At 48.9% G+C, this 25,740-nt stretch overlaps 8 protein-coding genes across 8 annotated transcripts; 5 read left to right on the top strand and 3 right to left on the bottom strand.

Moving 5' to 3' along the window:
- Positions 1-315: 315 nt before the first annotated feature.
- Positions 316-2,170, top strand: EDB82DRAFT_232159 (P-loop containing nucleoside triphosphate hydrolase protein). The gene is made up of 2 exons (XM_025727186.2): positions 316-790; positions 863-2,170. Exons 1-2 carry the CDS (start codon positions 587-589, stop codon positions 1,994-1,996), a joined length of 1,338 nt encoding a protein of 445 aa, XP_025581679.1. The 5' UTR covers positions 316-586; the 3' UTR covers positions 1,997-2,170.
- Positions 2,171-2,695: 525 nt separating this feature from the next.
- EDB82DRAFT_526718 (40S ribosomal protein uS14) lies at positions 2,696-3,094 on the bottom strand (the record flags this gene model as incomplete). The annotated part of the gene is made up of 3 exons (XM_025727185.1): positions 2,696-2,704; positions 2,817-2,916; positions 3,033-3,094. The coding sequence occupies 3 exons, from the start codon at positions 3,092-3,094 to the stop codon at positions 2,696-2,698; spliced, it is 171 nt and encodes a 56-aa protein (XP_025581678.1).
- Positions 3,095-4,340: 1,246 nt separating this feature from the next.
- EDB82DRAFT_558183 (thioredoxin-like protein) lies at positions 4,341-5,718 on the top strand (the record flags this gene model as incomplete). Its single annotated transcript, XM_025727184.2, has 2 exons — positions 4,341-4,854; positions 4,912-5,718. 2 exons carry the CDS (start codon positions 4,341-4,343, stop codon positions 5,538-5,540), a joined length of 1,143 nt encoding a protein of 380 aa, XP_025581677.2. The 3' UTR covers positions 5,541-5,718.
- On the bottom strand, positions 5,664-6,395 carry EDB82DRAFT_505513 (heat shock factor binding protein 1-domain-containing protein). Its single transcript, XM_025727183.2, has 3 exons — positions 6,142-6,395; positions 5,898-6,000; positions 5,664-5,841 (listed from the first exon to the last, which is right to left on the bottom strand). Exons 1-3 carry the CDS (start codon positions 6,190-6,192, stop codon positions 5,753-5,755), a joined length of 243 nt encoding a protein of 80 aa, XP_025581676.1. The 5' UTR covers positions 6,193-6,395; the 3' UTR covers positions 5,664-5,752.
- A 103-nt stretch (positions 6,396-6,498) lies between these two features.
- On the top strand, positions 6,499-9,368 carry EDB82DRAFT_505512 (uncharacterized protein). The gene has a single exon (XM_025727182.2). It carries the CDS (start codon positions 6,711-6,713, stop codon positions 9,240-9,242), a length of 2,532 nt encoding a protein of 843 aa, XP_025581675.2. The 5' UTR covers positions 6,499-6,710; the 3' UTR covers positions 9,243-9,368.
- Positions 9,369-9,391: 23 nt separating this feature from the next.
- On the bottom strand, positions 9,392-12,433 carry EDB82DRAFT_232096 (uncharacterized protein). Its single transcript, XM_025727181.2, has 2 exons — positions 11,491-12,433; positions 9,392-11,392 (listed from the first exon to the last, which is right to left on the bottom strand). Exons 1-2 carry the CDS (start codon positions 12,180-12,182, stop codon positions 9,541-9,543), a joined length of 2,544 nt encoding a protein of 847 aa, XP_025581674.2. The 5' UTR covers positions 12,183-12,433; the 3' UTR covers positions 9,392-9,540.
- Positions 12,434-20,923: 8,490 nt separating this feature from the next.
- On the top strand, positions 20,924-21,800 carry EDB82DRAFT_232009 (uncharacterized protein). Its single transcript, XM_025727179.2, has one exon. The coding sequence runs from the start codon at positions 21,008-21,010 to the stop codon at positions 21,569-21,571; it is 564 nt and encodes a 187-aa protein (XP_025581672.1). The 5' UTR covers positions 20,924-21,007; the 3' UTR covers positions 21,572-21,800.
- Positions 21,801-23,857: 2,057 nt separating this feature from the next.
- Positions 23,858-25,665, top strand: EDB82DRAFT_526712 (uncharacterized protein; the record flags this gene model as incomplete). Its single annotated transcript, XM_025727178.2, has 3 exons — positions 23,858-24,548; positions 24,601-25,559; positions 25,612-25,665. 3 exons carry the CDS (start codon positions 23,858-23,860, stop codon positions 25,663-25,665), a joined length of 1,704 nt encoding a protein of 567 aa, XP_025581671.1.
- Positions 25,666-25,740: the final 75 nt, after the last annotated feature.

The following is a 25,740-nucleotide window of genomic DNA, read 5'->3' as shown; positions in this document are numbered from 1 at the left end:
AGTGATTTTATAGCGCATAATGAAGCTTTGATGATGGTAAGTGTTAATTAAACAAAATAGTATTAATAATAAAATCTACTTTTAGAGCCATTATCACTTTAGTAGATGATACTTCCATAGATATACAATCCAAGACAAAGACGTGAATACTGAGGAGAGTTCTTACTTTTTGCCCCAGAGACATTCAGAAACTAAAGACTCACGATGCGTATTACATAGAAAGCAGAGATTTTTCTGTCACTTAAAAGATGATATTAGATACCTACATATACAAACCTCGAATCTCAATGATTCTTCATGAACAAATCACGATGCCACGTGACTATTCTTATTCCCCAGTGTCTGAGTGGACGCTTCAATCCTGGCCGGTTGGACAATGGCTCCACCAAAAGAACAGACCCAGACGCCTTTGGAGCGAAGCAGAGCTCGAGAAATTTTCGAGGCCTCATCATAGCCGTCTTCCATTTCCACCTCCATCCCCCTCCACTCTCGACAGCACCATTGTGTGTTTTTCTTCCTCCTCCCCTCTCCCAATTCTCTTTTCTCCTTAATTCGTCCTTTATAATACCCATAGGGAGTCGTCACCATGTCGACCGCTTTCCGATCTCTTGCGCCTTTCCTGCGCACCGCTCGACAAGGGCTCCGGGCTAACCCCGTCAACCCTCTCCAGTCCGCCTTCACCAAGCAGAACGCCTCTGGTGTTCTCAATCTCTACCGCACATACGCCGTCTTTGAGCGATCAAAGCCCCATGTGAACATTGGTACCATCGGTCACGTCGATCACGGCAAGGTACGTTATCAACAACAACGACCCCACCATTATTCTCGCAGACTGGACCTCAGCTGACCTTTTATTTTCTAGACCACTCTCTCTGCTGCCATCACCAAACGCCAGGCCGACAAGGGCCTCGCCAACTTCCTCGAGTATGGTGCCATTGACAAGGCTCCTGAGGAGCGAAAGCGTGGTATCACCATCTCTACCGCCCACATCGAGTACGCCACCGACAACCGCCACTACTCCCACGTCGACTGCCCTGGTCACGCCGATTACATCAAGAACATGATTACTGGTGCTGCCAACATGGACGGTGCCATCATCGTTGTTGCTGCTTCTGATGGTCAGATGCCCCAGACCCGTGAGCACTTGCTGCTCGCCCGTCAGGTCGGTGTCCAGCGAATTGTCGTCTTCGTCAACAAGGTTGATGCCATTGACGACCCTGAGATGCTTGAGCTCGTCGAGATGGAGATGCGTGAGCTTCTCAACACCTACGGCTTCGAGGGTGATGACACCCCCGTCATCATGGGTTCCGCTCTCATGTCCCTCCAGAACCAGCGCCCCGAGATCGGTACTCAGAAGATCGATGAGCTCCTTGCCGCTGTCGACGAGTGGATCCCTACCCCCGAGCGTGACCTTGACAAGCCTTTCCTCATGTCCGTTGAAGATGTCTTCTCCATTGCTGGCCGTGGTACCGTCGTCTCTGGCCGTGTCGAGCGTGGTATCCTCAAGCGTGACCAGGAGATCGAGCTTGTCGGTAAGGGCCAGGAGGTTATGAAGACCAAGGTCACCGATATCGAGACCTTCAAGAAGTCTTGCGAGCAGTCCCAGGCTGGTGACAACTCCGGTCTCCTCATCCGCGGTATCCGCCGTGAGGATGTCCGCCGTGGTATGGTCGTCTGCGCCCCTGGCACTGTCAAGTCTCACACTCAGTTCCTCGCTTCTCTCTACGTCCTCACCAAGGAGGAGGGTGGCCGACACACTGGTTTCCAGGAGCACTACCGACCCCAGCTATACCTCCGAACTGCTGATGAGTCGATCGACCTGACCTTCCCCGAGGGTACCGAGGATGCCTCCAGCAAGATGATCATGCCCGGTGACAACACCGAGATGGTCGTCACCATGGGCCACCCCAACGCTATTGAGGTCGGTCAGCGATTCAACATCCGTGAGGGTGGCCGAACCGTTGCTACTGGTCTCTGCACTCGCATTATCAAATAAGCGGTGTTTTAGACGGGTTAAGGAAAAGTTTATGGGTGTAGTGTACGAATTATTACGTTTATATGTACTATCTGGCAATGTCTTTCTCTTTGAGTCCATTTGGCTCTTGTATATTAGGTGGCCTTGGGGCTCAAAGATCTCCGCTTTGCTTCCTCCCGTTGTCTCGACGATTGTAATTTAGACACAAATATAGGAGGCAGTAATAAGACTTGTAAAACTAGCACATCAGCTGCGACATGTGATTACTCGTCCACTAGGGCTGCGCAGTCGATTACTTTGTTGATAACCTTTACTGTCATGATGGCGTGATCACGGGTGGGTATCGAGATGGGCAAGGGGACCGATGGTTCACATGGAGTTTTTGATTGTCATAATTTCACATTGACCCGATACACTCCATGGCCACAGGTTGGTCATGCGGGATAGTGCGAGGATAAGACAAGACACATAGACATTTCGAGGTCCAATGCAATGGTATTCGTCTATCCTCGGAGGATGTTCGTCAGACGCACGATCTTCCTGAGGGACCCAAGCAAGCCATAAAACTCCTGTTCCAAGCGGCCGCCCTCCGAGTGCTTTTTTAACGCGAGGCCTTTGACTTTCTGCTGAGAGTTCTCCCCCTTCCACTCAATACTCTGCTCTCCAGCATTTCCCCCCATCCCTTAAACGAGAAAACCGGGTGTCATGATGATGGATCGTTTATCGGTACTGTAGACGCAGTCGGGTCAGTCCTGTTCATTCTGACTCGCACACGTCGTTGATCGTCCTGGGCCAGGGCCTGGAGACCCCACGCTGTGCACTTGCTTCATGTTAAACTCACCTTGTTGAAACCGATGTCCTTGGCCTTCTCACGGAAGCACTGACGGCACAGGTTGAGGTCGTACTTTCGGATAAGACCGGCCTTGTGCTTGCAGACACGGCTGGAATACTTGTTAGCACATGTAATAATATTCGAATCGATTATCGAGGGACGCCGTCGGGTGGCATTTTTTATTTCGCGTCCGACGGGCGGAAGAGGATTGTGAATTGTTCGTACCAGCTGCGAGAGCCCTTGCCGTAGTTTCGGGGGCGGGAGTTCCAGACGCTTTCGTGAGACATGGTGTCGTTGTTGGGGGGGTTGAAGGCCGAAAGCTCGAAGGGTTGCGGGATGGTTTAGATTTCGAGATGGATTGCTGCGTGAAATTTTGTGTGCGCTGACTTACTAGGTCCCGCAGCCCCAGTTTGGGCAGGAGCGAGGGCACAGAGGCTCGGCAGTCGGAAGATGAGTTAGTCCGTTATCTTTGTCCCCACTCTGGAGATGTCCAACAAGGTGACTTACATCCACATAAGGGCAACTCTGAATAGACGTGAAGAATAATTTAAACTTGTGAACTGGTCATTGGTTTAGAATCAGAGGTGTGATACTCGTATTTTTATCTCGTATTATAAAGTTGTGTGTGCGTAGCTAGTCAGAGTCTCAAGCGAGATCTACGAACAACCTATAGAGCATACCAGCCAGATTGGTGACTTTATTGCTATACTGAGAGTGATTTGAAAGGAATCAATTCCAAGTACCTGGTAAGTCTCTAGCTAAGATATGCATGCAATGCGGGAAAGTTTAATTATAGGTACAAGATGAATTTGACTGGGAAGCCAAACTACCTCTTTCTTGTTGATAGGTAGGTAGGTACCTGGACAGTTACTTCGACTTGGGAGAATTAGTTGGAGGTAGTAACTTGTCGACGGCCGCTCAATTGATGGAGAGCTCATAAACATTTTCCAATTCGACCATTAGGTGCAAACTCTGGGTAATCTTGCATTAATATGTTATCAGAACCTTGGTCTCCAATTCCTGAAGGTGATCCAACAACCGAACTCAAGTTGAGACTAAAAAGTTGTCAATAGTGCCACTCTCATTGCTCACAAGACTGTCTATCGATTAGCCAATGGAAAATTGAACACGTACTCAAGTCAACCGATAGGATCGAGGCTTCTGAGCCAACGCAACGGCTCAAGTTAACAACTCCAACTTAGACAGAAACAATAAATAGAAACCATAACTGCCTCATGACAAGTCTTTAAACAATAGGCACAGCTACACAGCTACACAGCTAACACGTAATTGGCTGACAACTCCATCTAGGTGGCGGTGGAAGCTTGCCTCAACTGCTCTTAGGTCCCGCTTTACCTTACAGGGATGCCCACCTACACCGGACATTCCTATGCAAACTGGCATCTTGGATTGATTTCCAAGCAACCCTCTTAGAAACAAAGCACATCTCTTTACAAGATTGTGCTCTGGTTCGTCTTGTTTCTACTATTCTCTTTCATTTAACAACAACAATCGGACCAAAGTTCATCCAACATGGTTCTCATCAAGAGCTTCGTGCTCGGCGCCCTCGCCGCCACCGTCGCAGCTAAATCCGCTGTCATCGAACTGCTCCCCTCCAACTTTGACGACATCGTTCTCAAGTCCGGCAAGCCTACCCTCGTCGAATTCTTCGCCCCGTGGTGCGGTCATTGCAAGAAGCTTGCTCCCGTCTGGGAGGACCTTGCAAACACCTACGAGCATGCCAAGGACAAGATCCAGATTGCAAAGGTCGACGCCGACGCCCAGCGTGAGCTCGGCAAGCGATTCGGAATCCAGGGTTTCCCTACTCTCAAGTTCTTCGATGGAAAGAGCGCAAAGCCCCAGGAGTACAAGTCCGGCCGTGATTTGGAGAGCTTGACCACTTACATTGCTGAGAAGACTGGTGTCAAGCCCAAGAAGAAGCTTGAGATGCCCAGCGAGGTTACCTACCTCAACGATGCCACCTTCTCCAAGACCGTTGGCGGTGACCAGCACGTTCTAGTCGCCTTTACTGCTCCATGGTGTGGACGTAAGTTCTGATCTTTTTCTGCAACGCTCTTCAACTTGCTAACTGCTGTGTTCATAGACTGCAAGACTCTCGCCCCTACCTGGGAGGACCTCGCTGCCACATTCGCCCATGACAAGAACGTCGTCATCGCCAAGGTCGACGCTGAAGCTCCCAACAGCAAGGCCACTGCCGAGGAGCAGGGAGTCAAGTCCTATCCCACCATCAAGTGGTTCCCTGCTGGTAGCAAGGAGGCTGTCGCCTATGAGAGCGGACGCACCGAGCAGGCCTTTGTTGACTGGATCAATGAGAAGGCAGGAACTCACCGCGTTGTTGGTGGTGGTCTTGACAACATTGCTGGTACCGTTGAGTCTTTAGACACCCTCGTGGCCAAGATCACCGGTGGTGCTGCCATCGCCGAGGTTGCTGCCGAGGTCAAGAAGGAGGTCGAAGGCCTCACCGACGCTGCTCAGAAGACTTACGCCGAGTACTACGTTCGTGTCTTTGATAAGCTGAGCTCCAACAACGACTGGGTTTCCAAGGAGCTTGGTCGTCTGGATGGTATTCTCGCTAAGGGCGGATTGGCTCCTTCAAAGCGCGACCAGATCCAGCAAAAGACCAACGTCCTTCGCAAGTTTGTGCAGAAGAAGGCCGAGGAGAAGGTCGAGCAAGCCAAGGAGAAGGTTGAGGAGATCAAGGACGAGTTGTAAAGCATCAAGTATAACAACACGACAACATAACAAAGATAGCAAGTGCAGAATCACAAATCTCGTATGTAGTTGATTCTTGGGTTACTTGATGTAACGATATAATGAAAATACCGTAACAACCAGACATGCTAGCTCTTCTATTTGTGTATGATGAAGCAAACCTCGCGAGATAACCTTAACGCCATAGACTGTTGGTCTGTATATGAAACTCATCAAGGTTTGCTTGAACTTCCATCTTTTGGCTTGTTGCTCTCCTGAAGAGCTGCCTCAAGGTTGTCCAATCTTCGAGACATCTCGTCCACTTGAAGAAGCAAGATCAGTGGGGCACTTTGAGTATTTGGAAGTGAACGAGCTTACTCTTTGCAAAGATCTCTGAGGAGACGCCCGCAAACTTGTTGGAGAGAGAATTTAGAAGCTCTTCAACGGCCGCCGTAACATCAGCGCGAGCATCATCTGAAGCCTATGACAAAGGATCGAGTCAGCGGCGCTGTCCGCACCTTGCAGAGGCCTTGATGCTCTGCAACACAACGCACACATTCTTTGTGTAACGCTGCATGCGTTGGGTCTGCCAAAATCTGCCTGAGTTGGGAACAAAACTTACATTTTCCGGCTTGTTATTAGCGGTGTCGGGCTTGGGGTCATTGCTGGCCATGATGGAGTTTAAGTGTAAGAACTTGGGATTTTCTAGCGGGAGAAACAGCTGGAAAAAGACGATAAGTATTTTAAACAGAGAAAAATAAACGAGATTATAATTGCAAGCGTGTATGTATAGGTAACTTGGTCTGTCTTTGGTGTTTGCTCAGTGAATGTTTGTTCCATGATAGCCTGTAGGTATAAAAGTCCCCTTATTCGTACTGTGCCGGAAAAGGTACGGCATAATTTCACAGAGACAGTAAAGCAGAGAAGTAGGTAGCAGCCACACCATGCTTGGCTGTCATGATACGTACCCCTTCCTTGAACAGCCAGTACTCTTCTTCAATCATAACGCAAACAACATTGAATCCCAAATATAGCGCCACAAACCATTAACAATCTCAACCAACTCTTTCAACGTCTCATTCAGTCGTTCAGTCTTATCATTCATCAACATCGTCCGCGCGTCGCCGTTGGACGACGACTAAAGCAGACCTAGCATGTCACAGCGATAGACGCTTTCCATCTTGGGTCATCATGCCTTCACCCCAACATCCGATCGCTACCATCCTCTTTATCTTATTTTTTATCTGGCTCGTTTTTCCTGACGGCGACTACTCAAGCCAATCTCTTAGTCTCTCTGATCTTGCACAGGAAGGACTCGACCATTTCCAGGATGCGCTAGACGTGCTCAACGCCTCTCGCTGGGGCGATTTCACACCAGCCCCAGAGAAAGGCTCCAATGTGAAGTCTTCTTTTCTCAATATCACGGGATTTCGTGCCCAAGACAATCTCACATGGGGTGACTTGAAGAAGTTCCGTGAGAGGAGCATGGCATTCAGTCGACATGCCGTACCACCAGTAGGGGGCCGCAGCTTATGGGACGCTGGGCAAGGCGAGCCTATGTGGATGAATGTTTCTGGAACTGTCCACGGAGAATGGGTCAAGCGCAAGGGCTCAGTGCCCAGAAGCTATGATAGTTACAACCTGAGCAAAACTGCCCCCGGCTTGGACTGGATTGGAGATCATGCCCCCTGGGCACGAAACATCACTGGCAGTACTGGGCGCATCATGCTGCGCCTTGAAGGAAATAAAACAGTCAGCGAATATGAACAGCTGCCAGCTCAAAGTGGCGTCCCTGTTGCCGGTAGTCTCATCCGAAGTGTCAGAGGTACGACAACTATCGAAGACACATACGGATCTGGCCATGACTGGGAAATGAGGCTGTGGGGAGTCCATTGGCCCCGTCAAGGTGTTGTTTTGATGACCACCACCAGTGAGAAGTTTGAAGGCATCTTCGGCTTACCACATTTGACTCCAAGCGAGGACTTCTTCCAGTCAAGCCAGAAGCTGTTGAATGAATCGATTGCCCGTACGATCGCAAGAAAGAAAGATAATATATATGCGGATCAGACAGTTCCCTGGACTTCTGACCTGGAAAACCCACTTTACACCAACAACCCATCACCACACTGCGAGTATATCATGTATGCGCAGGTCTATCCACCAAGTCGAAGTCACTTCAATCTGGATTCAGAGGAATCGTCCAAGGACGTTCTACAGTCATTTATCGGCAGCATCGAATCAGAATTACAGTCGCCTGTGGGCGCACCTATCCCCAAGATCCCCAAGCTCCAAATGTCAGTCGTCATCTACTCCCCGGACTGCGGATTCTTTCTCGAGAGTAAGGGGCCACCAGACTTTGGCCCAGGCGAGGCTCAGCATTTGACCGGCATGAAGTTGGAGGTTCAGGTCTACCAAGTGAAGGCATGGATTCTTGCATATGCAGCCATCATGTTTGCTCAGGTCTATCTACTCAAAAATCAGATGCGCGAGTCTTGCACTCCTTCAACTATGGGTCGTGTGAGTTTCTGGACCATCATAATCATGCTCATGGTTGATGGCATGGCCTTCACTGCTGCAGCTACCTGGGTGTCATCTGCCGGTTCTACCTTTCTTCCAACCCTGGCACTATTGCTCGCAGCCTTCCTGTCTATGACGATTGGCGGAAGTTTCTTATCAAAGATTCACGAGGTTCAAATTCCTGAAGCTCGACCTCGCAGAGAACGGGATCAGAATACTGGTAGTACAGGAAATAACTCCAATGGTACGGTCTCATCCATCACGAGGCCGAACACGACCGATTCTGCTCCGCTTTTGCCCAATCCTGCTACGGCACGTCAGCCGGTCGCGCCTCCACCTCCGCCGCCTCCATCGCAGCCCGTCATTGTCCCGTCCGATCAGGACATTGATGCCGAGATTACTGCTTCAGCAGCTGCCGTCCCTGGTCCTACAACCGCACAACACTCAGAGGAACCTCCACTATCGTTTCAGAATATCATTGGGCGTCTCATTCTTACCTCTCTATGCATCATATTCCTAGCCATCTCTTCCACGACATGGTACCCTAACTTACGCTCCATATTTTTGAACCTTTGTGTTCTCGTCTATCTTTCCCTCTGGATCCCTCAAATTCGCCGCAACATCAGGCGCAACTGTCGCCGAGCTCTCGCATGGCCATTTGTCATTGGCCAGTCTATTCTACGTCTTCTCCCTGTGGCATACTTTTGGACTAAAGAGGACAACTTTCTGTACGCTCGATCCGATCGACACGCATTTCTTGTCTTCTGTGCTTGGGTTTGGATACAGCTTGTCATCCTTGCTGCGCAAGATATAATCGGCCCCCGTTTCGGTGTTCCTGCAGGTTGGGCCCCTAATGCTTGGGATTATCACCCCCTTCTTCGTGAAGACGGTCTGGAAGCCGGCGGTCTACCAATCGGTCTTGTTGCAGACGATACACCTGGTATTGAACGTGCCCGCTCCTCGGGTGATGATGGCAGCAAAAAGCAAAGTCCGATGAGGAGCATTGACTGTGCCATCTGTCGTGAGATTCTTGAGGTGCCGGTGCTTACGGCAGAGGACGAAGACACAGGCGTTGCAGGCGTCTTTGCTCGCCGCTTTTACATGGTCACGCCTTGTAGGCACATATTCCACAGTGGCTGCTTGGAAGGCTGGATGAGATTTCGGCTTCAGTGTCCCATATGTAGAGAGGAGCTACCACCGCTCTGAGTAATCTTGTATAACCGACGTTGTTTCTTGGGTGGCTGGTTCCACTGTTCGAACGGCATTGGCCCCTTAGGTGAACCGCAGCGTAGTACACATAGGATACACGATTGGATTTAGTCTACAGAGACAATTCTCACTTAGCATGATACAGTACATGGCATTGACATGATATCTAAGCGCTTCTCTTTTCACAACCAACTCCTGGCCCCAAACACCTTGTTCGCAGTGACCCATGCCTACATTTAAAACAGAACGCCTTTGGTACATAGTGCAAATCGAAACAAAGCTCAGTTCCTTGAGCTCACCAATTCAATCGGGTTTGACGAAACTTTGGGTCCGGCATACCGGGTGGGAGTCCGCGCGTGCCAACCTGGAGGTCAGCAACACGAGTTCGCAGATCGAAATCGACGGATCGGATCGTGAAGCGCTTCTCTTCAGGTATTATGCGGGGTATGGGCCTTGAGATACCATCGGCAGGGTACGACTCAACCCCCATAGCAAGCGCCTCTGACTCCTCGAGGTTCATAACCCAGGCACTGATGTTGGCCACCATTTCACTATCCCACATACCCTCCCTGCGAGCACTGCTGCGAAGTAACTGAATGGCTCGACGGCGGGTACCTGGGTCGCGGCATTTTGTAGATACAACAAATAGAGGGGCAACAATACCGAGATCGGCAGCAAATCGAGGTTTGATATGGGGAGCTGAGAATCCCATTGCTGGAAAGAAATCCTGGGACTGCCAGGTTTCGCGTTGTCGATGCTGGCACTGTCCAGGGTTTGGGCAGTCACGCGCAGCAGCTCGTCTCTCCTCGTCGCCAACTATCTCAATGCCCAGGTCGACTATAGTCTGAAACTGAGGAAGAAAGCTGTCAAAGTCGGACTCTTTCTCACTAAACATCATAAGATACAGGATTCTCGTGTTAGTGGCCAGCATTCTCAAAGCTGCAATGCCTGTTTTCTCTTGTAGGCTGGTAGAAGGGTTGTGCCGTGCGAAAAACAGATTATCAAAAGCCTTGGCCCATCTATCAAGATGGTTCTTGAACGAGAGACCATAATCAAGCCAAGATGGAGGAAGAGTGCCCTTGAGATCCGATTTCATGGAGAACAGTTCCTCGATGTATCGCATGATTCGAACATTCAGGTTATCGAAGGCAACTCGAGCTTCGATGACAGAGGTAAAAGTTTCAGGGATGGAGAGAGGCTCCTCTTGCAAAGGGGTATTCGCGCCACTATGAGCAGGAGATTGCGTTTGAGACTGAGAACTGAGCCGTATACTGAACGGTTGAGGGAAATGGAAGGCCATGTCATAAGACTTTGCTTGAATCGCTAGTCGGGTAAAAATGGTGACCAGTTCGTCCTCCAGAGAATTTTCAGACGCTGGCAGAAGTCGTTGCCTTTGTTGAGTATGGAAGATGTCGAGCAAACCAAGCCCGGTCTGAATCTGATGGATCGCCTGCCTGTGATCGCCAATAAAGGAGTCGAAGCAGGCGAGAAGTACATTAGCCATGATGGAGGTTCGGTGCGATCTCTGGTCCTGGGTGTTTAGTTTGACCAATGCATTGCACGCGTCACCGTATCGTCGGATAGCCACTTGCCAATGACCCCTGATGACCTCGAAACGAGCCTCAGAGCCCGCATCAGATCCACGACGCATGTCGAGCGCGGCCGTCTGCTCGAGGGTCTGGTACAGAGCGCCCAGGGCGATCACAGCACATTTGATAGCATCCTCAGAATGGCATTCCTGTAACACGTAGCGGGTCCAAAACACGTTGTGAAAGTAGCCGGATAGCTCATGGGCCGTGTGCGAGCGGAAAATGTCAAAGTAGAAAGATTCACTGGGCTGGATGTGAAGGGCCACGGATGGTTGGTAAGTAGTGGGCGACGGAGACGAGGTTCCAGATGAGGCAGCTTTCAGAACTGCTCGTTGGTGTGCTCGGCGTGGCAGCAGATGGTAGTCACCGTGCAAGGGCGCAACGATAGCATTCGAGGATACATGAGCGTCGTAGACTGGCATCGGTTTCGGGGCAATTCGAACCTCTTCAAAGGGACGGGAACTGCGACTGGGTGGTGGGTAGCCAGTACAGTTCTTGTTGCTTCGAACACATTGCGTACAAGCCGGGCGAGCCTCGTCACACTTAATACGTCTCTGCCTACAGTTTTTCCAGGTAAGAATGGATGGTATATATCGGGGCAAATTCAAGGTCAAGCAAGCGGGAAGGAAGGGGAATCGGGAATCGGGGAGACGAACTTGCAATTGGTACATCCTGTCTTAACTTTTGGCTTGCTGGTCCTGACTCGTTTCGCTTTGGGTTTGGAGGTTACTGTTGAAGTGGCTGACGCTGTTGGGTCTATTGAGTTTGAAGTAGAAGGGGCCTTGGCAGAAGAGGAGATAGACGGGCTGCTTGAAGCAGCAATGGCGTCAGTAGTAGCACTTGGAGTGGCTGGTGTACTTGTCGATGCAGCAGAGACGTTACTGCTGCTGTAATTGCTCTCGTTGGAAGGGATTTCAACATTGTTGAAAGTGTTAATAGCGATAGGGTGTAGAGAGGAGGAAGGTGGCTGAGTTATCGGGTCAGTTGTTGGAAAGACTGGGGTTGTTGATGTTGCCTGTGTCTGGGCCTGAGCATGCGTTGTAGTTGGCAATGATGATGTTGATGCTAATGATGTTTGTATCGGTATTGGTGGTTCTGTTGATTGAGCCCTCGACATAGAGGAAGGCACATTGGTAGGCTGGTTCATATTTGCAAAAGTTTTAGAGTAATGTACATCCAAGTTCGTCTGTGCATGTATCTGGACTGGGACATGTGCATGTGCCCTTGCCTGTGCCAGCGCCTGCGCTTGTGTTTGTGCCTGTAGTTGCAATTGTGACTGCGCTGTTCTTCCCCCCGCTCTCTCGGAATGAGACGATGAACCCTTTTCGATTAACCAGCTCTGAGCCATGGAAGACAGCGCAATGACAGGTCACTTGAGCTACCACCAACTTGGCCTTTAAAGGACAGGTGCAGTGCTGGTATAGGCAGTAGCCACGGTTGGTTGGTAGGGTTATCGATTTACCTGGCCAGATTGCCGTTAATAAATGTACTATCCCAGCCTACGATAGCTCCACGGCTACCACGTTTCTCTAAGGCAGGTAGGTATCGAACCGCTTCTCGGCCGAAAAGACGGAAAGGTGGATGAGAAAAGTGATCTTAGTTGGTATAGCCGGGAATCAGAGTTTCTGCGGGAAAAAGGTGGCAGAGGACCAAGAAGTAGCCGGTAGAAAGTAAAAAAGAATTGGGAGTGACTAAGTCCCACTGGCAGGAGGCAAGTAGGTAAAAGGAACTAGTAGTAGTAGAGTAAAGTAAGTCGTTACAGATATGGGCACAGGGCTGGCTAAGTTGATACGCATATGGAAACACATCAGTGCAGCCTGGCTGTGGAGGATATAGGTGAAAAGATAGTGTCAGCCCCGGTCATGTACTCGGGCGCAATGATGCCTTTCTATAGGCAGCTCCTTACTCCAATTGCTCTGCAATGGTTCCAAGGGGCAGATCAAGCATATACTGTACTGTGTTGACAAGCATAGGTTGACATGACAGGCATGGATGGGGCTCATCTGTTCCTTGATATCGAACACCACTCCTATTTGGGAGGAGGAGGCTGAAGGCACGCCAGGCCAGACCAACATGGCTCTCAAGTACAGGGGGGAGGTGGAACAATCAGCCCGAAAGGAACAGGCAAAGTGAAGAGTTCGACAACAGCTAGTAACAGACCCCGAACGAATCTGATTCATTGTGGGGAGGTGAGCCGGAGCATTGTAGCAAACAAGCGGTCCGGGGGTACCCTTCCCATGGAACAAAAGAAGCAAACACCAGCACCATCAGGAGGAGAATCAGAATTAGAGACAGGCAACAGATCGCCGGTGGGTTTCGCCTGGGCAATATCCATATTGCCTGTCATGCTTCGGGCGAGCTCTGCCAAACTTGGAGTAGCATGACTCTGTGTAACCACAACTAAGATCAAATCTACCAGGGACTGGCGAGACAGCCGCAGTAAAACGCCATAACTTTCCGTGCGAGGGGACATGGGACGGTACGATCCAGTCTAGATGGCTAATAATTGGTTAGTTGGTCAGTTGCCATGTACTCAATCGGTCAGTGTAATTGTCGGTCCGGGTACGCTTTTCCAGAAACAGGGCAGGGCAGGGTCAAATCTGCTAGGGTGTTGCATAGGAAAAGCACTGAGTAGTACAGTACTTTGGCAGATGCAAGACCTGGGAGGTTTTGGCTGATTCCAGATAGACCCATGGGTGAAGTAATGCAGTGCTGCAGGTCTCTCTGTCCAGCACAGCACAGCGTTTGAACCAAGCTCGTCACGCTGGATAATGAGCCCGGGACACAATAGCCGGGTCTATGGAGCCCATTCATCTGTCCAGGTACGGATGCTGTCCTGTTGCAGTGAGAATATGGATGTGAATGTTGATTAGACTTGGTTGAAAGTAGAGCTGGAGCCAGGTAGTGAACCGTCCAAGCTTCGGGACCTCCCCTCTCCAGCGCTACTCTAGTGCAGGCTCACGCTCGTTGGTGGTGGAACGAGACTTTATCACCCAATAGGGATAGAGTCGATATTTGACAGGGGTGCGCTTGTGTGTTCCTGCTGCGTTGGTCGCACGAGGGAGGGATGAGCTTGACTAAACCGCCTCGAGAAGGATTGACGCCCAGCACTCTGCATCTGCATCTGCAGGGCTGTTAGAGGCGTAATTAGCGCGGTGGCGGTGGAGATTCGCAGGGACCAGGGGGTGCATCTGACGTTTGTTTCTAGCCTGTGCCATGGATACTCCTTGATTGATAGAGTTGAGCTTGTCGATGGGATGATGGATCAAGGACTTCAACGTGCAGCTGTAAGTAAGCTCAACGTATGCACGCCTTTCCCTCCCCGAGTCAAGACAGGCCAAGCCCGGGAACAGGCTAGTAGGAAGCTCCTGTTGGGTGGGCGCTTGTGCCCCGCTCTAAGAGTCTTGGCGGGTCTCCTTCCACTATATCCGATCTATACCCGCACAAGAGAGGCGCAGCTAGCTGAGTCCTGGGATAAGAGTATTACCACTGAAATTATCAACATGAAAACACGTAAAATATTGAGAGACAGGTATGCATTCTACTCACTATTCTATATGGTTGAGTTCGTACTTGGTGGGGCGGGTTTATTATTTCGTGCCCGTCGCCACCGGCAAGTCATTTTAAGGCCTACCTGCCTAGCTATCTGGGTACAATGGTAGGTAGTATTTAAAAGATCGGGTGAACGTCAACTCCGACTAAGAAAAAGCAAATAAATCCTACCTACTACTAACTTAATTACAGTCACAGTCTACAGTCCAGCTCAACAAGGTTGAACAACTGCGACTTAAAGCCTGGTATCCTCGCATTCGCTAATTGCTTTGATACAACTCATCCTTCCCTCCCCTTCCAGTACTGCACATGTGATGCCATCATACTCAGATAGTCCAATTGTTAGGTGCCATTGTCCTTGGTTCATTGGCTATCATAACTTCGGAGCTTCCGATGACTAGAAACATACCTTAAACAGTCAATTAATACGTAACGAGAATGCTGATGTGAATACCAGGCCATGGGTGCTTGCAGAACCAGAGCTCGGCTTTCCTATCTTAACACTAACAGTCGGTTAATCCCACGATCCAAGATGCGATGAACTCGATTTGTATTCAGGTACGTACTCGTCTAATCTCGAGAATCTACCTAGATCTCGATAGATTAGAACTCCGGTAAGCACCCCCATACTACCACGTAGCAGTACTGTATAGTGCCTACTACAGTATACAGCACAGCACCAACCAAACCCTCACAAGCTTCGCATTCGCCAACCATGTGCGGCACAGTTGCTCATTAAGTTGTTTCATGCTTTCCTTTTTGGTAAAGGTCATCACCTCCCTCTCATTCTCTCTCTCTCCTTCTCTCCTCCCTTACCTCTTGGCTTTGCTTTGATGGGTTTTATCTGTGCCCTTGAGTAGTTCGTAAACCCTGATGTTGCAGCCAATCGTTCCGGTGAAAGTATCATGGCTCGTTGCAGGCTTTGTAAATTAAAGACTGCACAGGCGTCCCCTGATCTGGCCTTGGTCTAAGTTTGAGCTAAAGGTTTGGTTCTTAGCTCTGCTTTGGTAGATTGGTGCCAGGGGGCGGCAAGGGGCGGTATCTTCCGTCACCCAAGGTGTTCGCATGACTATCAATGCTCAGGGTTGCCAAGACCTGGTTGATTACCTGGCCCTCGTGGCCTGCCAGGAGAAGGGGCTCCCAGTGTGACGGGACATTTGTCAGACGAAGACGACCATTGACCATTGAAGTCTAGTTTTGAACTGTCGAGGCGGGGTATTGAGTCTGTGAGTTTCGATATCCCAAAGAGTGACGATGACCGTTGCCATTGAGGATTCTATCCCCATCAAGGTCTACCTTAAGGTACCATCGGTGTGCGGTATTAGAATGCCCGTCCGAGACTAAAATCTACCATTTATCGAGTCATTCAATAGTAGATACTCGCTCATCCCCATTCCATCATATCTTACCTATCATATCTGTCACAACCTTCAGCCTTACAGATTTCAGAGATCACATAGCGTTTAGCAAGACCAGGTAGATGGGTAGCATCATCTTACTGTAACGGCAATACGAATCCTTCCCACTTCCCCCCGATGCTAATTGTACTTCGCCTCTGAGCCCCTGGCGTTCGGTTCGGCTCCTCCACATTAGGCATGTCAATGTTACAATGGTTCGTGAAGATCTCTTCTTATGGCCTAATGGCCGTGGGCGACGTCTACTCTCCCGGTACGCGGCTCTTGTTATCCTAGCTGCCGGCCGCCTGTCCGATTATCTTATGTGCATGTAGGTAATTACCGTTACCGTAGATAGACTGCAGTTCCAACACCGTACGATGCTCGGAAACGATGGACAGTTTTATCTCCTATTCGAGACAGCTACCTCCAATATTCTCCGAGACTCGTCCGTCGCCGTCAGGCAATAGCCCAAATTTGGTACGACGCAATTCGCCGATCCCCTATTTGCCAAGCTTGTTTTTGGTGACTAGGTCTAGGTACTAAGGTGGACTTTTGAATTGTGCTGGCATATAACGTTAATCGTCAGGGATGACAGAACTAAACTCCCCAAGGTTTCTGTGCAAAAAGCACTGTTTCAGCCTCTCTTTCCAAATTCGGAGTTTAACGACTGCGCAGAGGCGTGAACTTTGCTCCGCGTACTTGCATAGTAGGTACCTACTAACCTACCTATCTAGGTATGTATGGTAGAGAGAAAGATAAAAACCAACAAAGGAATCTACTTGATGGATACTGCTAAGCTAAATTACACCAGCAGTGGGTACGAGTTCGCCAAGACTTTACACTCTCCAGGCTCAGCGGGTTGGCCGCAACACGACGCACGTCCTCAACCCCGTTGGCCTGAGCCGTGCCATAGCTGCTAAGGTAGGTAGGTATGTCTCAGCCACGACAACTCACTCCCGCTATCGGCTCCGAATGGTGACAACTACAAAGACAAACGGCCGATATCACTTAGTTCATGTTAAAAGCACGGACAGAAATGCTGCCGCCGGCAACTGCTGCACGCACATCCCAAAAGAAGTGATTGTTGTGGAACAGTTTCTATCCATTTGCTGCCTTGACATTTGTTGTTGGATATACGTAATTGGCCGTTTTGTTGAGGCCCACAGAGATTGAGAGATGGATTAGGTGGCCTAGTGGCTTCTGGTGGTCGTCGTGTCAGTCAGTGACATGCTTTGACCTTTCTTCTAGTCATGTACCAACCGTCTAGACAATAGGCTTCGGCAGTGGCAGTGGACCAGACGGCATCATCGACCCAGTTCTAAACTTGAGGTCATGATTCACACTTGTGAAGCTACGGTGCAATTCAGGGAGTCTGAGTTATGATAGACATAGACAGCAGTATTGAAGGCGATAGCACCCAACTGCACGGTTATATACTGTACAATGCACGCATGTAAAGTGATATTATGTAGTACGAAATTAGATTTCAACGGCGATGAAGTGGGTATGTGACGGGAAAGTGTCCGGTCCAGCGATGCAAGACGGGGAACGTGGTGCTTGCCATCCCACTCATAATGACCGACCATGACCTTGTACATACAGAGTAGAGGTCCCTGTCCAAAGATATATCCTCGCCTAAAAGTCACTAGTCACATTAGCCCCTGTCGGTACCGAGTAGTGCAAAAGCCTCTGGAGCTTTTAGTCACTTGACTACTATAATACAGCCCATAACTTCCACTAATAACAGGCTAACATAATCTGTCCGAATCTGGCATGCAATAAAGCTTATACTCTATAGTATTATGAAATTGTGCTAAAGTACTGAATTGATTAACTACTATCTGTGTGGGATAATGCATGTAACAGGAATATAGGTACTAAGTACAAATTAGTCAAACTTGGGATATAACGCTCCTTTAACAGTCTTTTACTTCTTTTTTAAATGGCTGGATAATGTCAGGCAACGTTGAGTACCGATATCTGCACCTTACATTGGCGGTTTTAGTCTCCCACTACCCGAGCATGTGTGTACTGGCTGACAGTCGGCGATGTAACCTCATCTGGTCGCTCCGCAATAACATACTAGGATCATGACCCCAAGTCCAGCATAACAGATGGATGGATGTAGCTAATGGAATGGATGAAACAACACAACACACATGGACAAAGATGACTCGGAGTTTACTATAACACCGGCATGGAGATATTATGTCATGTTGATTTCCGAGTTGTATCTTATTAGATAATTACCATTTGAACTAGGTACCTAATCACAATGAGCTCACCTATCCTGAATACTTGCGCCTAAGCAACGAATGAATATATTTTACCAGGGGTACAGCACTAAAATGAAGACCGTTAATAAGTAGGTATCTACTAAGGTAACGTTATTGCTCGGACCTACCAAGGAGGTAGGTAGTATTCTTCATCGCAGAATCCGTGACGCAGATACATACAATCGGGTACCAGATGTTATCTGTACCTTCCGTATGCAATTCTTAATCTACCCTACCTGCTACTTTTAGCAGAGTAAGCTACCCAAATTGGCACTCTTGGCTCAACGCCTGCCGAGTTTAGTCTCGTCACGCTCCTTTCTTCTCCCTCCGGAAGTTGCCGCAATACGGGTAGCTCGGGTGCGTCGTGACCGAGCATTGCCAGCAACCTGAATCAACAAACAGAAGTGGCAAGTAGAAACAAGAAACTGAGACTTTTTTTTAAAGTGCAGCCTAGATCGTCGGAGAAATTTTCGGGTTAGTTGTCCTTAATCACGTTCTTGAATAAAGAACTGAACTTGACGGCGAGGCGAGGTTAGTTGAATTGATCGACCTTGGTTATTCAGTCATACCTCGGTAGGGCGCACATAGATGAAACACTTTGTGCCGATTCAATGCGACTGTCTACATTCAGAAATCAGACGGATCTCTACCACAAACCAGAATATGCGTGCAGTTATCCGGTAATCTAAGCCACTGTGCATGTTGTCTTCAGCTCGTCAGCAGTAAGCATGATGACTCTTACTTTATTCTTTATAATTGATCATTATTGAATACAAGTCATCAAATAACGGCACATGTAAAACTTAATTCGCTCTTTAGCGAATCATGAATCGATAGCATGAAGAACTAAGAATTATCAATTACCGACGCACCGGTACAGATACAACTTTGTTGGTTCGGCAGCACCCGAGCAGTGTTTCACAGTACTGACTTACCACAAACCTCTTCACGACATGCAAGTCGTAGGGGCACATGCTACTGACTTCAGACTTGGTTGTTTGACTTGGCATAACTAGCCTGCATCGGCGCCTGATCACTATGCATCGGGACGAGTACTATTCTGTTGAGGTTCCCAATCATCGAAAAGGGAAGGTCGATGCGTTCCCATATCTTCACCCCGTGTTAGACATTGTCTGGACTCTGGCCCCTGCATCTTGCTATGCCGTTACTATGAGACAGGAACTTGGCTCACTCAGCCGACCCCGACTTCCCTCAGTTCTTTAAGGGTTGATACCGAAATATTCAACATAGAATTGGACGTTCTAGGTACGCATGTGACGGCAGCTAGTCTTTGAATCCTTTTCCCAGCCGTTCAATAGAACCGTTGGCTAGTATCATTATGGTTCAGCCTGTTCGGGAGGAAGTGGGTGTGGACAGCCAGTAGTTGAACGAACGTTCAAGTCCCGATATTGGAAATACTACTGTTTTCCTAAAATCTCCCATCATCCGTTCACTTGGCAAGTTGGTGCCAGCTATTGATTGCATGTCTGAACTTGCAGCTACTGCGCCCTGGCTTTTGTCTGGTGGCTGAAAGCTAAATAGTCTTCTAACAACCTTCAGCGGATGAGGCACGTAGTCCAGGCCGATGATCTGATATGTTTCTTTGCCAGGTCTTGGCAATGTCGAAACTGCACAAGGGCATCGTTGAAGCTAGTTCATACATAGTCTAGGTAGCGAGATGTACTAGTTATGCATGGTATTTCGGATCTTTTCCCAGATGCCGTGAACTAAATTGTTCCTCGGCTACTCGCCCATCCGTCCCGTCTTTGTGCATTATTGACCAGTCAGTTCTTGGGGGCAGTTTACAACAGAGACAAATCCGACTGGCGGACTTATAAGTTCCTTTGGAACGGGAGGAGGATGCTTGGGCATAACAGTACTATTATGACACTCTCTATATGTGGTATGCAACTTTATGGCGGCCGAACGCACTATCAATGACAGACGTGGCGATTCCATTTGATTATTCTAAGCAAGAGCAACCCACACGCAGCATATAGCGAGACACATTCTGACATTGGGGGCGTTGGCACGGCACATTGTGGTTTCTGTTCAATCCCCTGGCAACCCATTACGATCTGCAGACTGCAGCGGTATCAAAGCTTCTCGTCATGCATGTCCCGGAAATTATCACGGGAATCTTCCAGTACTCGAAATCCCCGTCATGTTCTCCAAAACACTTCCGCTCTACCTAATGTCTCCTTGCCCACGTAATTGAGTATGTTTGTAGCGTATACTGGCTATAAGTCTTGGTGATATCTCTAATTTCAATCAAAGTGGTGCATCAGCTCGTACAGCAGACCCCGACACAACAGCCCAGGGGGTTCATATTCCAAAAACTATTATTTCACATGTCATTCTCACGGTCTTGCATCATTTGAGGATCCCGCTGACCAATCCTAAGCTCCTTCATAGAGAAGTACCGTGATGTGTGTGAAAATCAAAGAATATAGACCGTTGAAAAGTGATGCAATATGCATCAAGGCAATGGACATTTAAGTGTTAATCCGACCATTCAGTCAAGCTCCCAACTCTACGCAGACCGATTGATCAGTTTATACCTGCCTACCTACCCAAGCAAACCGAAAGAACAAAACCCAACATGAAGAACTCTTTCCATAATTGGCGTCAGATTTCAAGCCAACTGTTGGCGGGCGTTGCTCAGCAGTGGACTTACCCTGTACCAGTAATTTGGTTTAGGCAGGTACTTTCGATTGTGCTAGAATTAGCAGAAAAGAAAAGTACCTCCAAGCAGCTGTCAATGACCAACCAGAATTGAGAAAAAAGTTGATGGTGGATCAACGCATCTTTGACTTTACCAACGAAGAAGGATTTCGATCACGACCTTTCCTCTGACTCTGTTGCAGTCAACAGCTTAGAAACCCGGAGAATTTTGGCTAACATTCAATTGATCGAATCGAATCGAGGCGCATCGTATCATATCCAAAATGTCACAAGGTCAAGATCAAGCGGAACCGCCCTTGCCTCCCCGCAATGCCTTCATCCACAACTCTGCCATGGCTGGTGCCGTCATTCTACCCCTTGCGATGCTCCTGCCACCACGAAAGATAGATCTAAGGTTCTTCGTCCTCGCTGGAGCCTGGTCCATAGCCACAAATCAGCTCGCCTACGAATACACGGGGTCGTCAATCTACGCACGCTTCGGCAATCGCATGGGCTCCATGATGGGCACCGAGCTCCCCGAAGGTGCTCAGCGTACACAAAAACTACTACGAGAGCATCGCGAGAGAGAAGCGGCACGAAGAGTCAAGGAGGGACATCAGATCGAAGAAGAGAAGACGGGTGTGGTAGCTAAGACGCTCAACGACGTGTGGATGGGGGGTGAAGAGAAGGACTGGAAAGAGAAGCGTGTCAAGGAGCATCAACAAAAGATCGAAGAGGGCAAGGGAATTGGTGATATCATTATTGACCAGGTTGCCGATGTCTGGTATGGTAACTGGGGAAAGGGTACCAAGAAGCCTGACGACGAAAACTCGACCGAGAAGAAGTAATAATGACGACCACTACGATATTAAAGGAATCTTCAGGCATTCTGACCTGACTGTCGATGGGAATCGACATGTACAAGACCAACTGTACTACTATTGATGAAAAAGGGCAGAGAATCGTCGCAGGTCAATGCTGTTGAATTGTATAGCGAGGCGATATCGATGGATGTACCCTGAGAAGGGGATGATTCATATCATGTACAAAATACCACACTGTATAACTATGATTGGACTCAGCAACTCTTTTTCTTGGTGATCTGGAAAAGCAGTCGACGGCACTGGCCGAAGGCCAGTGGCCTACCTCAGGGCATCAGAAAAGGTGGCAGCTGACGGTACGTATAAGAGACGAAATTGGTAGATCATTTATGCGATCTAGACTGGGCCTAGGCTATTAATTTCTACACGATAGAGCTTAAGGTCAACTTTTCTGTTACCTACTAAACAGCGGAATAGGGCTAGCAATGGCAAACATCTGGAAAAGAACTGATGCTGAATGTTTTAGCCCGAGTTTCCGGACCTCTGTCTGTGTCGGCCCAAATATGCGCATGGCGTCTTTGTTTGCTTTTGACCATCCAGTGGCGGGCTATGTCAATAGAACCCAACAAGGAGGGACGGAGAAAGCCATGGAGGAACTGTACCGGCTACAAATCTTGGCGTTGAGGTAAGCTGTCAGATTCAATAGCATTTAGCGGCGCATTATGTGAGTTGGTTGAGTAACTGCTTGGCATGGCTTGCAGAGGCAGCACACACAGGGTACAAGGAGACTAGCTGAGTCTGTTCTTGTCCTCAGAGTTGCGCTTCGAAGGCCTGAAGGTTGGGCATGGAATTGCCTGGGAGGTCAATCGGAATCCGTACAACAGGTGATTGATTGTGCTGATGCAGTAAAACCTGGGGCTGGCACTGCATCAACGAGTTCCACTTCAAACATCCATGGATACCAAGGTAGAATACGGGGAAGATTCGTCAGCTTCGGTAGTGGCTGTGGTTGGCTTATTTGCATCAGCCACCAAGACGCATAATTCGATATGAAGCGGAATGTGGGTTGATGAGCAAGTATCTGTATATGGCTTGAAGATGATAATATTGGGACTTTGATAGCAATGGGTGCTGTTGGTATACATAGTTTGTGCAACATAATTGTAGCAGAGTGAGTGTTTGCGGTTGACGAATGATGAGTTGGGTGGGATACTGCGAAGAACCTAACCCAATGCGTAGTCTTTTGGGTAAGGTACCTAATAGTAGTGAAATAAAGTTTTATGGGATATTTGGCTTAGAGTTGAGGGGGTATTCCTTCATCCCATCTTCACGATGCGTAATTTTTGCATGTATTAAATAAGGCTCGTGGCTAACCCGTGGGCAGGGCAGTTACCGTTCTAATTTAAGAACATGTGGCGCTTAAACACCAAAGAGTGAGGCTCAACGGCCCTCCAGTGCACTTGTGTTCCATCCAAAACCCTTTCAGACGACTCAAGTCCCAGTGATCGACCTTTTGGGTACAGGGATATATGGCTCACAGCTGTCAGCACAGCCCCGGTACTGTACGTCACTATCACTCAATTGTGAGTTGTTTCGTCATGGCATCCAGTCAGCACGAGAATTTCTGTTCACGTTTGCTCCATGTAATGCAGAGTAAGGCATTGTAGCGTAGCAGGGATGTTACCTGAGGGTTAAGGCTGCCTCAATAAAGATAGATACACAAAGAGTATTTCCCCTCTCCGTTATTCCTACTACTTTTGCCTTTCTTCACTCTTTGTTATCCGTTGTTTTTCTTTCTCCTGTGTCTGCTGCGATACGATACGAAACGACCTATTGCCAACAAGACCAGTTTAGCGGATCTGAGACCCCTGTTTATACGCGTCGACAGTGCCTTGCAGCCAATCAGAGCCGCGATTCCACGCAATCCAGACCAGTCTTTTTACGTCCCTGGCGACCCTTGAAACAGCCCAGCTGAGGTTCAGTTCAGGACAAGACCTGGCTTGGGATTCTGACCGACCAGCCACTTTTCGTATCTTTTTCTGGTTAAATATCTTCAGACCCGAAAACGACAACACTCTCTTTGTCGTATACGGGCAGACTTTCTTGGGGACATCACTGTCTTGGATTTCTTCACCTTGCCGATCAGCTACCAGATAAGCGAATTTGTATCTGTGACGCTGTCTCGTTGCTCTGAAATAGCTTGTCGCAGTATTAGCAGCATCCCCTTCTTTCGTTGCCGCTTGGCGGCTCATTCTCCCATCCGCTGCATCACCTCTTCTCGCCGCTCGATAATATATTCTTCCTCTGCCAATCATGGCTTCGCACGATTATTACAATGGCGGCAGCCAACAGCCCCCCTACGGAGCTCCTCAACACTCCTCGCCTTACTACCAAAACCACGATACTCCTTCGCCGCAGCCAACACCAGCGCCGCCCTACGAGCAAAATTCGTACAATCCAAACTACGCTCCCGACACCTCTATCTATCCTGCCGACTCTACCACACACATTGTTCCGACCAAGCAGACACCATATTCACCTAACGATATACAATATAATCCATCGGCGGCTTATGGTAGTCCCTCTGGCCAGCACAACCAGCCTGGTCAAACTGGTCAGTCTCCTTTCGACACCGTCTTTGACGATCATGTATACCCAGCGAACCCGAACGCGGGCCCGACTCCCGGCTCCAGTACGGCTGACATTGGGCAACAAGGCTTCTATCAGGATACGAGCTATCACGGTGGAGCCACAGATGCAGCTGGGCGGCCTTACGGCCAAGAGGATATTCCTCTTCAAGACCGGACTCCAAAGAATGACGACGTTGAAATGAATGATCACGTTTACGATGCCCCTGGACGACCTAAGAAGAAGAGCAAGAAGGGTAAGGTCCGCCTCGGTGAACTTGGCATGATAGGGTCCGACAAGAAGAGAATCCCCTGGGTCGTTTACCTCTTTTCTGTCATCCAAGTTGCCGTTTTCATTGCGGAAATCGCCCGAATGGGTAAGTAGAGGAAAATTATGAAAGACAACGGTTCCAACTAACTCAAATTTAGGTATATTGACGGGAACACCAATTGCGATCAAGCCTCAGTTCAACGTCTTTATCGGTCCATCTCCAGGTCTACTCATCAATATGGGCGCTCGATACGCACCTTGTATGCGTAACGTCAAGGGTATCCAGAGTGTTGACAAGAGCAAAGATGGTGCCATTATTCCTGGCCTTCTATGCCCGAACGCTACCACGTCCGATAGTTTTTGTCCTCTCCATGTTGTGTGTGGTTTCGGCGGCGACGTCCCCGATCCTAAATTCAACGGCGATATCAACCAGAGCCCCGAGCCTAATCAGTGGTACCGATTTATCACCTCGATCTTTATGCACGCCGGCCTTATTCATATTGTCTTCAACCTCCTTCTGCAGCTCACGATTGCGAAAGAGATGGAAATGGCTATCGGACCAGTCCGATTTTTACTGGTCTATATGAGTGCTGGAATCTTTGGCAACATCATGGGTGGGAATTACGCGCCTCCAGGGCAGCCATCGGTTGGTGCTTCTGGTGCCCTCTTTGGTATTATTGCTCTAGTTCTCCTTGATCTCCTCTACTCTTGGAAGGACAGACGCAACCCAGTCAAAGACCTCCTCTTTATCATTCTCGACATGGTGATCGCCTTTGTGCTTGGGCTTTTGCCCGGTTTGGACAACTTTGTCCATATTGGTGGTTTTTTGATGGGACTCTCCCTCGGTGTTTGTGTTCTGCACTCGCCTAACTCGCTGCGACGACGAATGGGCGATGGGCTGTCTTATGCAGCCGTATCTCCCCAGACGGGCGAGACGCCCCCTCACTTCTTCAAGAACCCTGTTGGTTTCTTCAAAGGACGAAAGCCACTCTGGTGGGCTTGGTGGCTCGTTCGAGTAGCCTTCCTCGTTATGATCATTATTGTTTTCGTCGTTCTCCTCAATAACTTCTACAAGTACCACGACACCTGTGAGTGGTGCAAGTACTTGAACTGCCTTGTAAGTTTCCCAACGGCCCGTAAAGACAAGCGCATCAACTGACTTGAGACAGCCTATTAATGACTGGTGTGAGTGGGGATCTTTCGAGAATCTCAAGCCCGCCTAAAAGACACATCGACTCAATGAGATGGGGCGTCATGCCGGCGGAGACATAATTGAACGCTATCATCGAGTCAATAGT

This window comes from Fusarium venenatum (genome assembly GCF_020744135.1).
Source record: "Fusarium venenatum strain MPI-CAGE-CH-0201 chromosome Unknown EDB82scaffold_3, whole genome shotgun sequence".
NCBI classification, from domain to species: Eukaryota; Fungi; Ascomycota; class Sordariomycetes; order Hypocreales; family Nectriaceae; genus Fusarium; species Fusarium venenatum.
The sequence above is the reverse complement of the archived record's forward strand: the minus strand, read 5'-3'. Positions and strand labels throughout refer to the sequence as shown.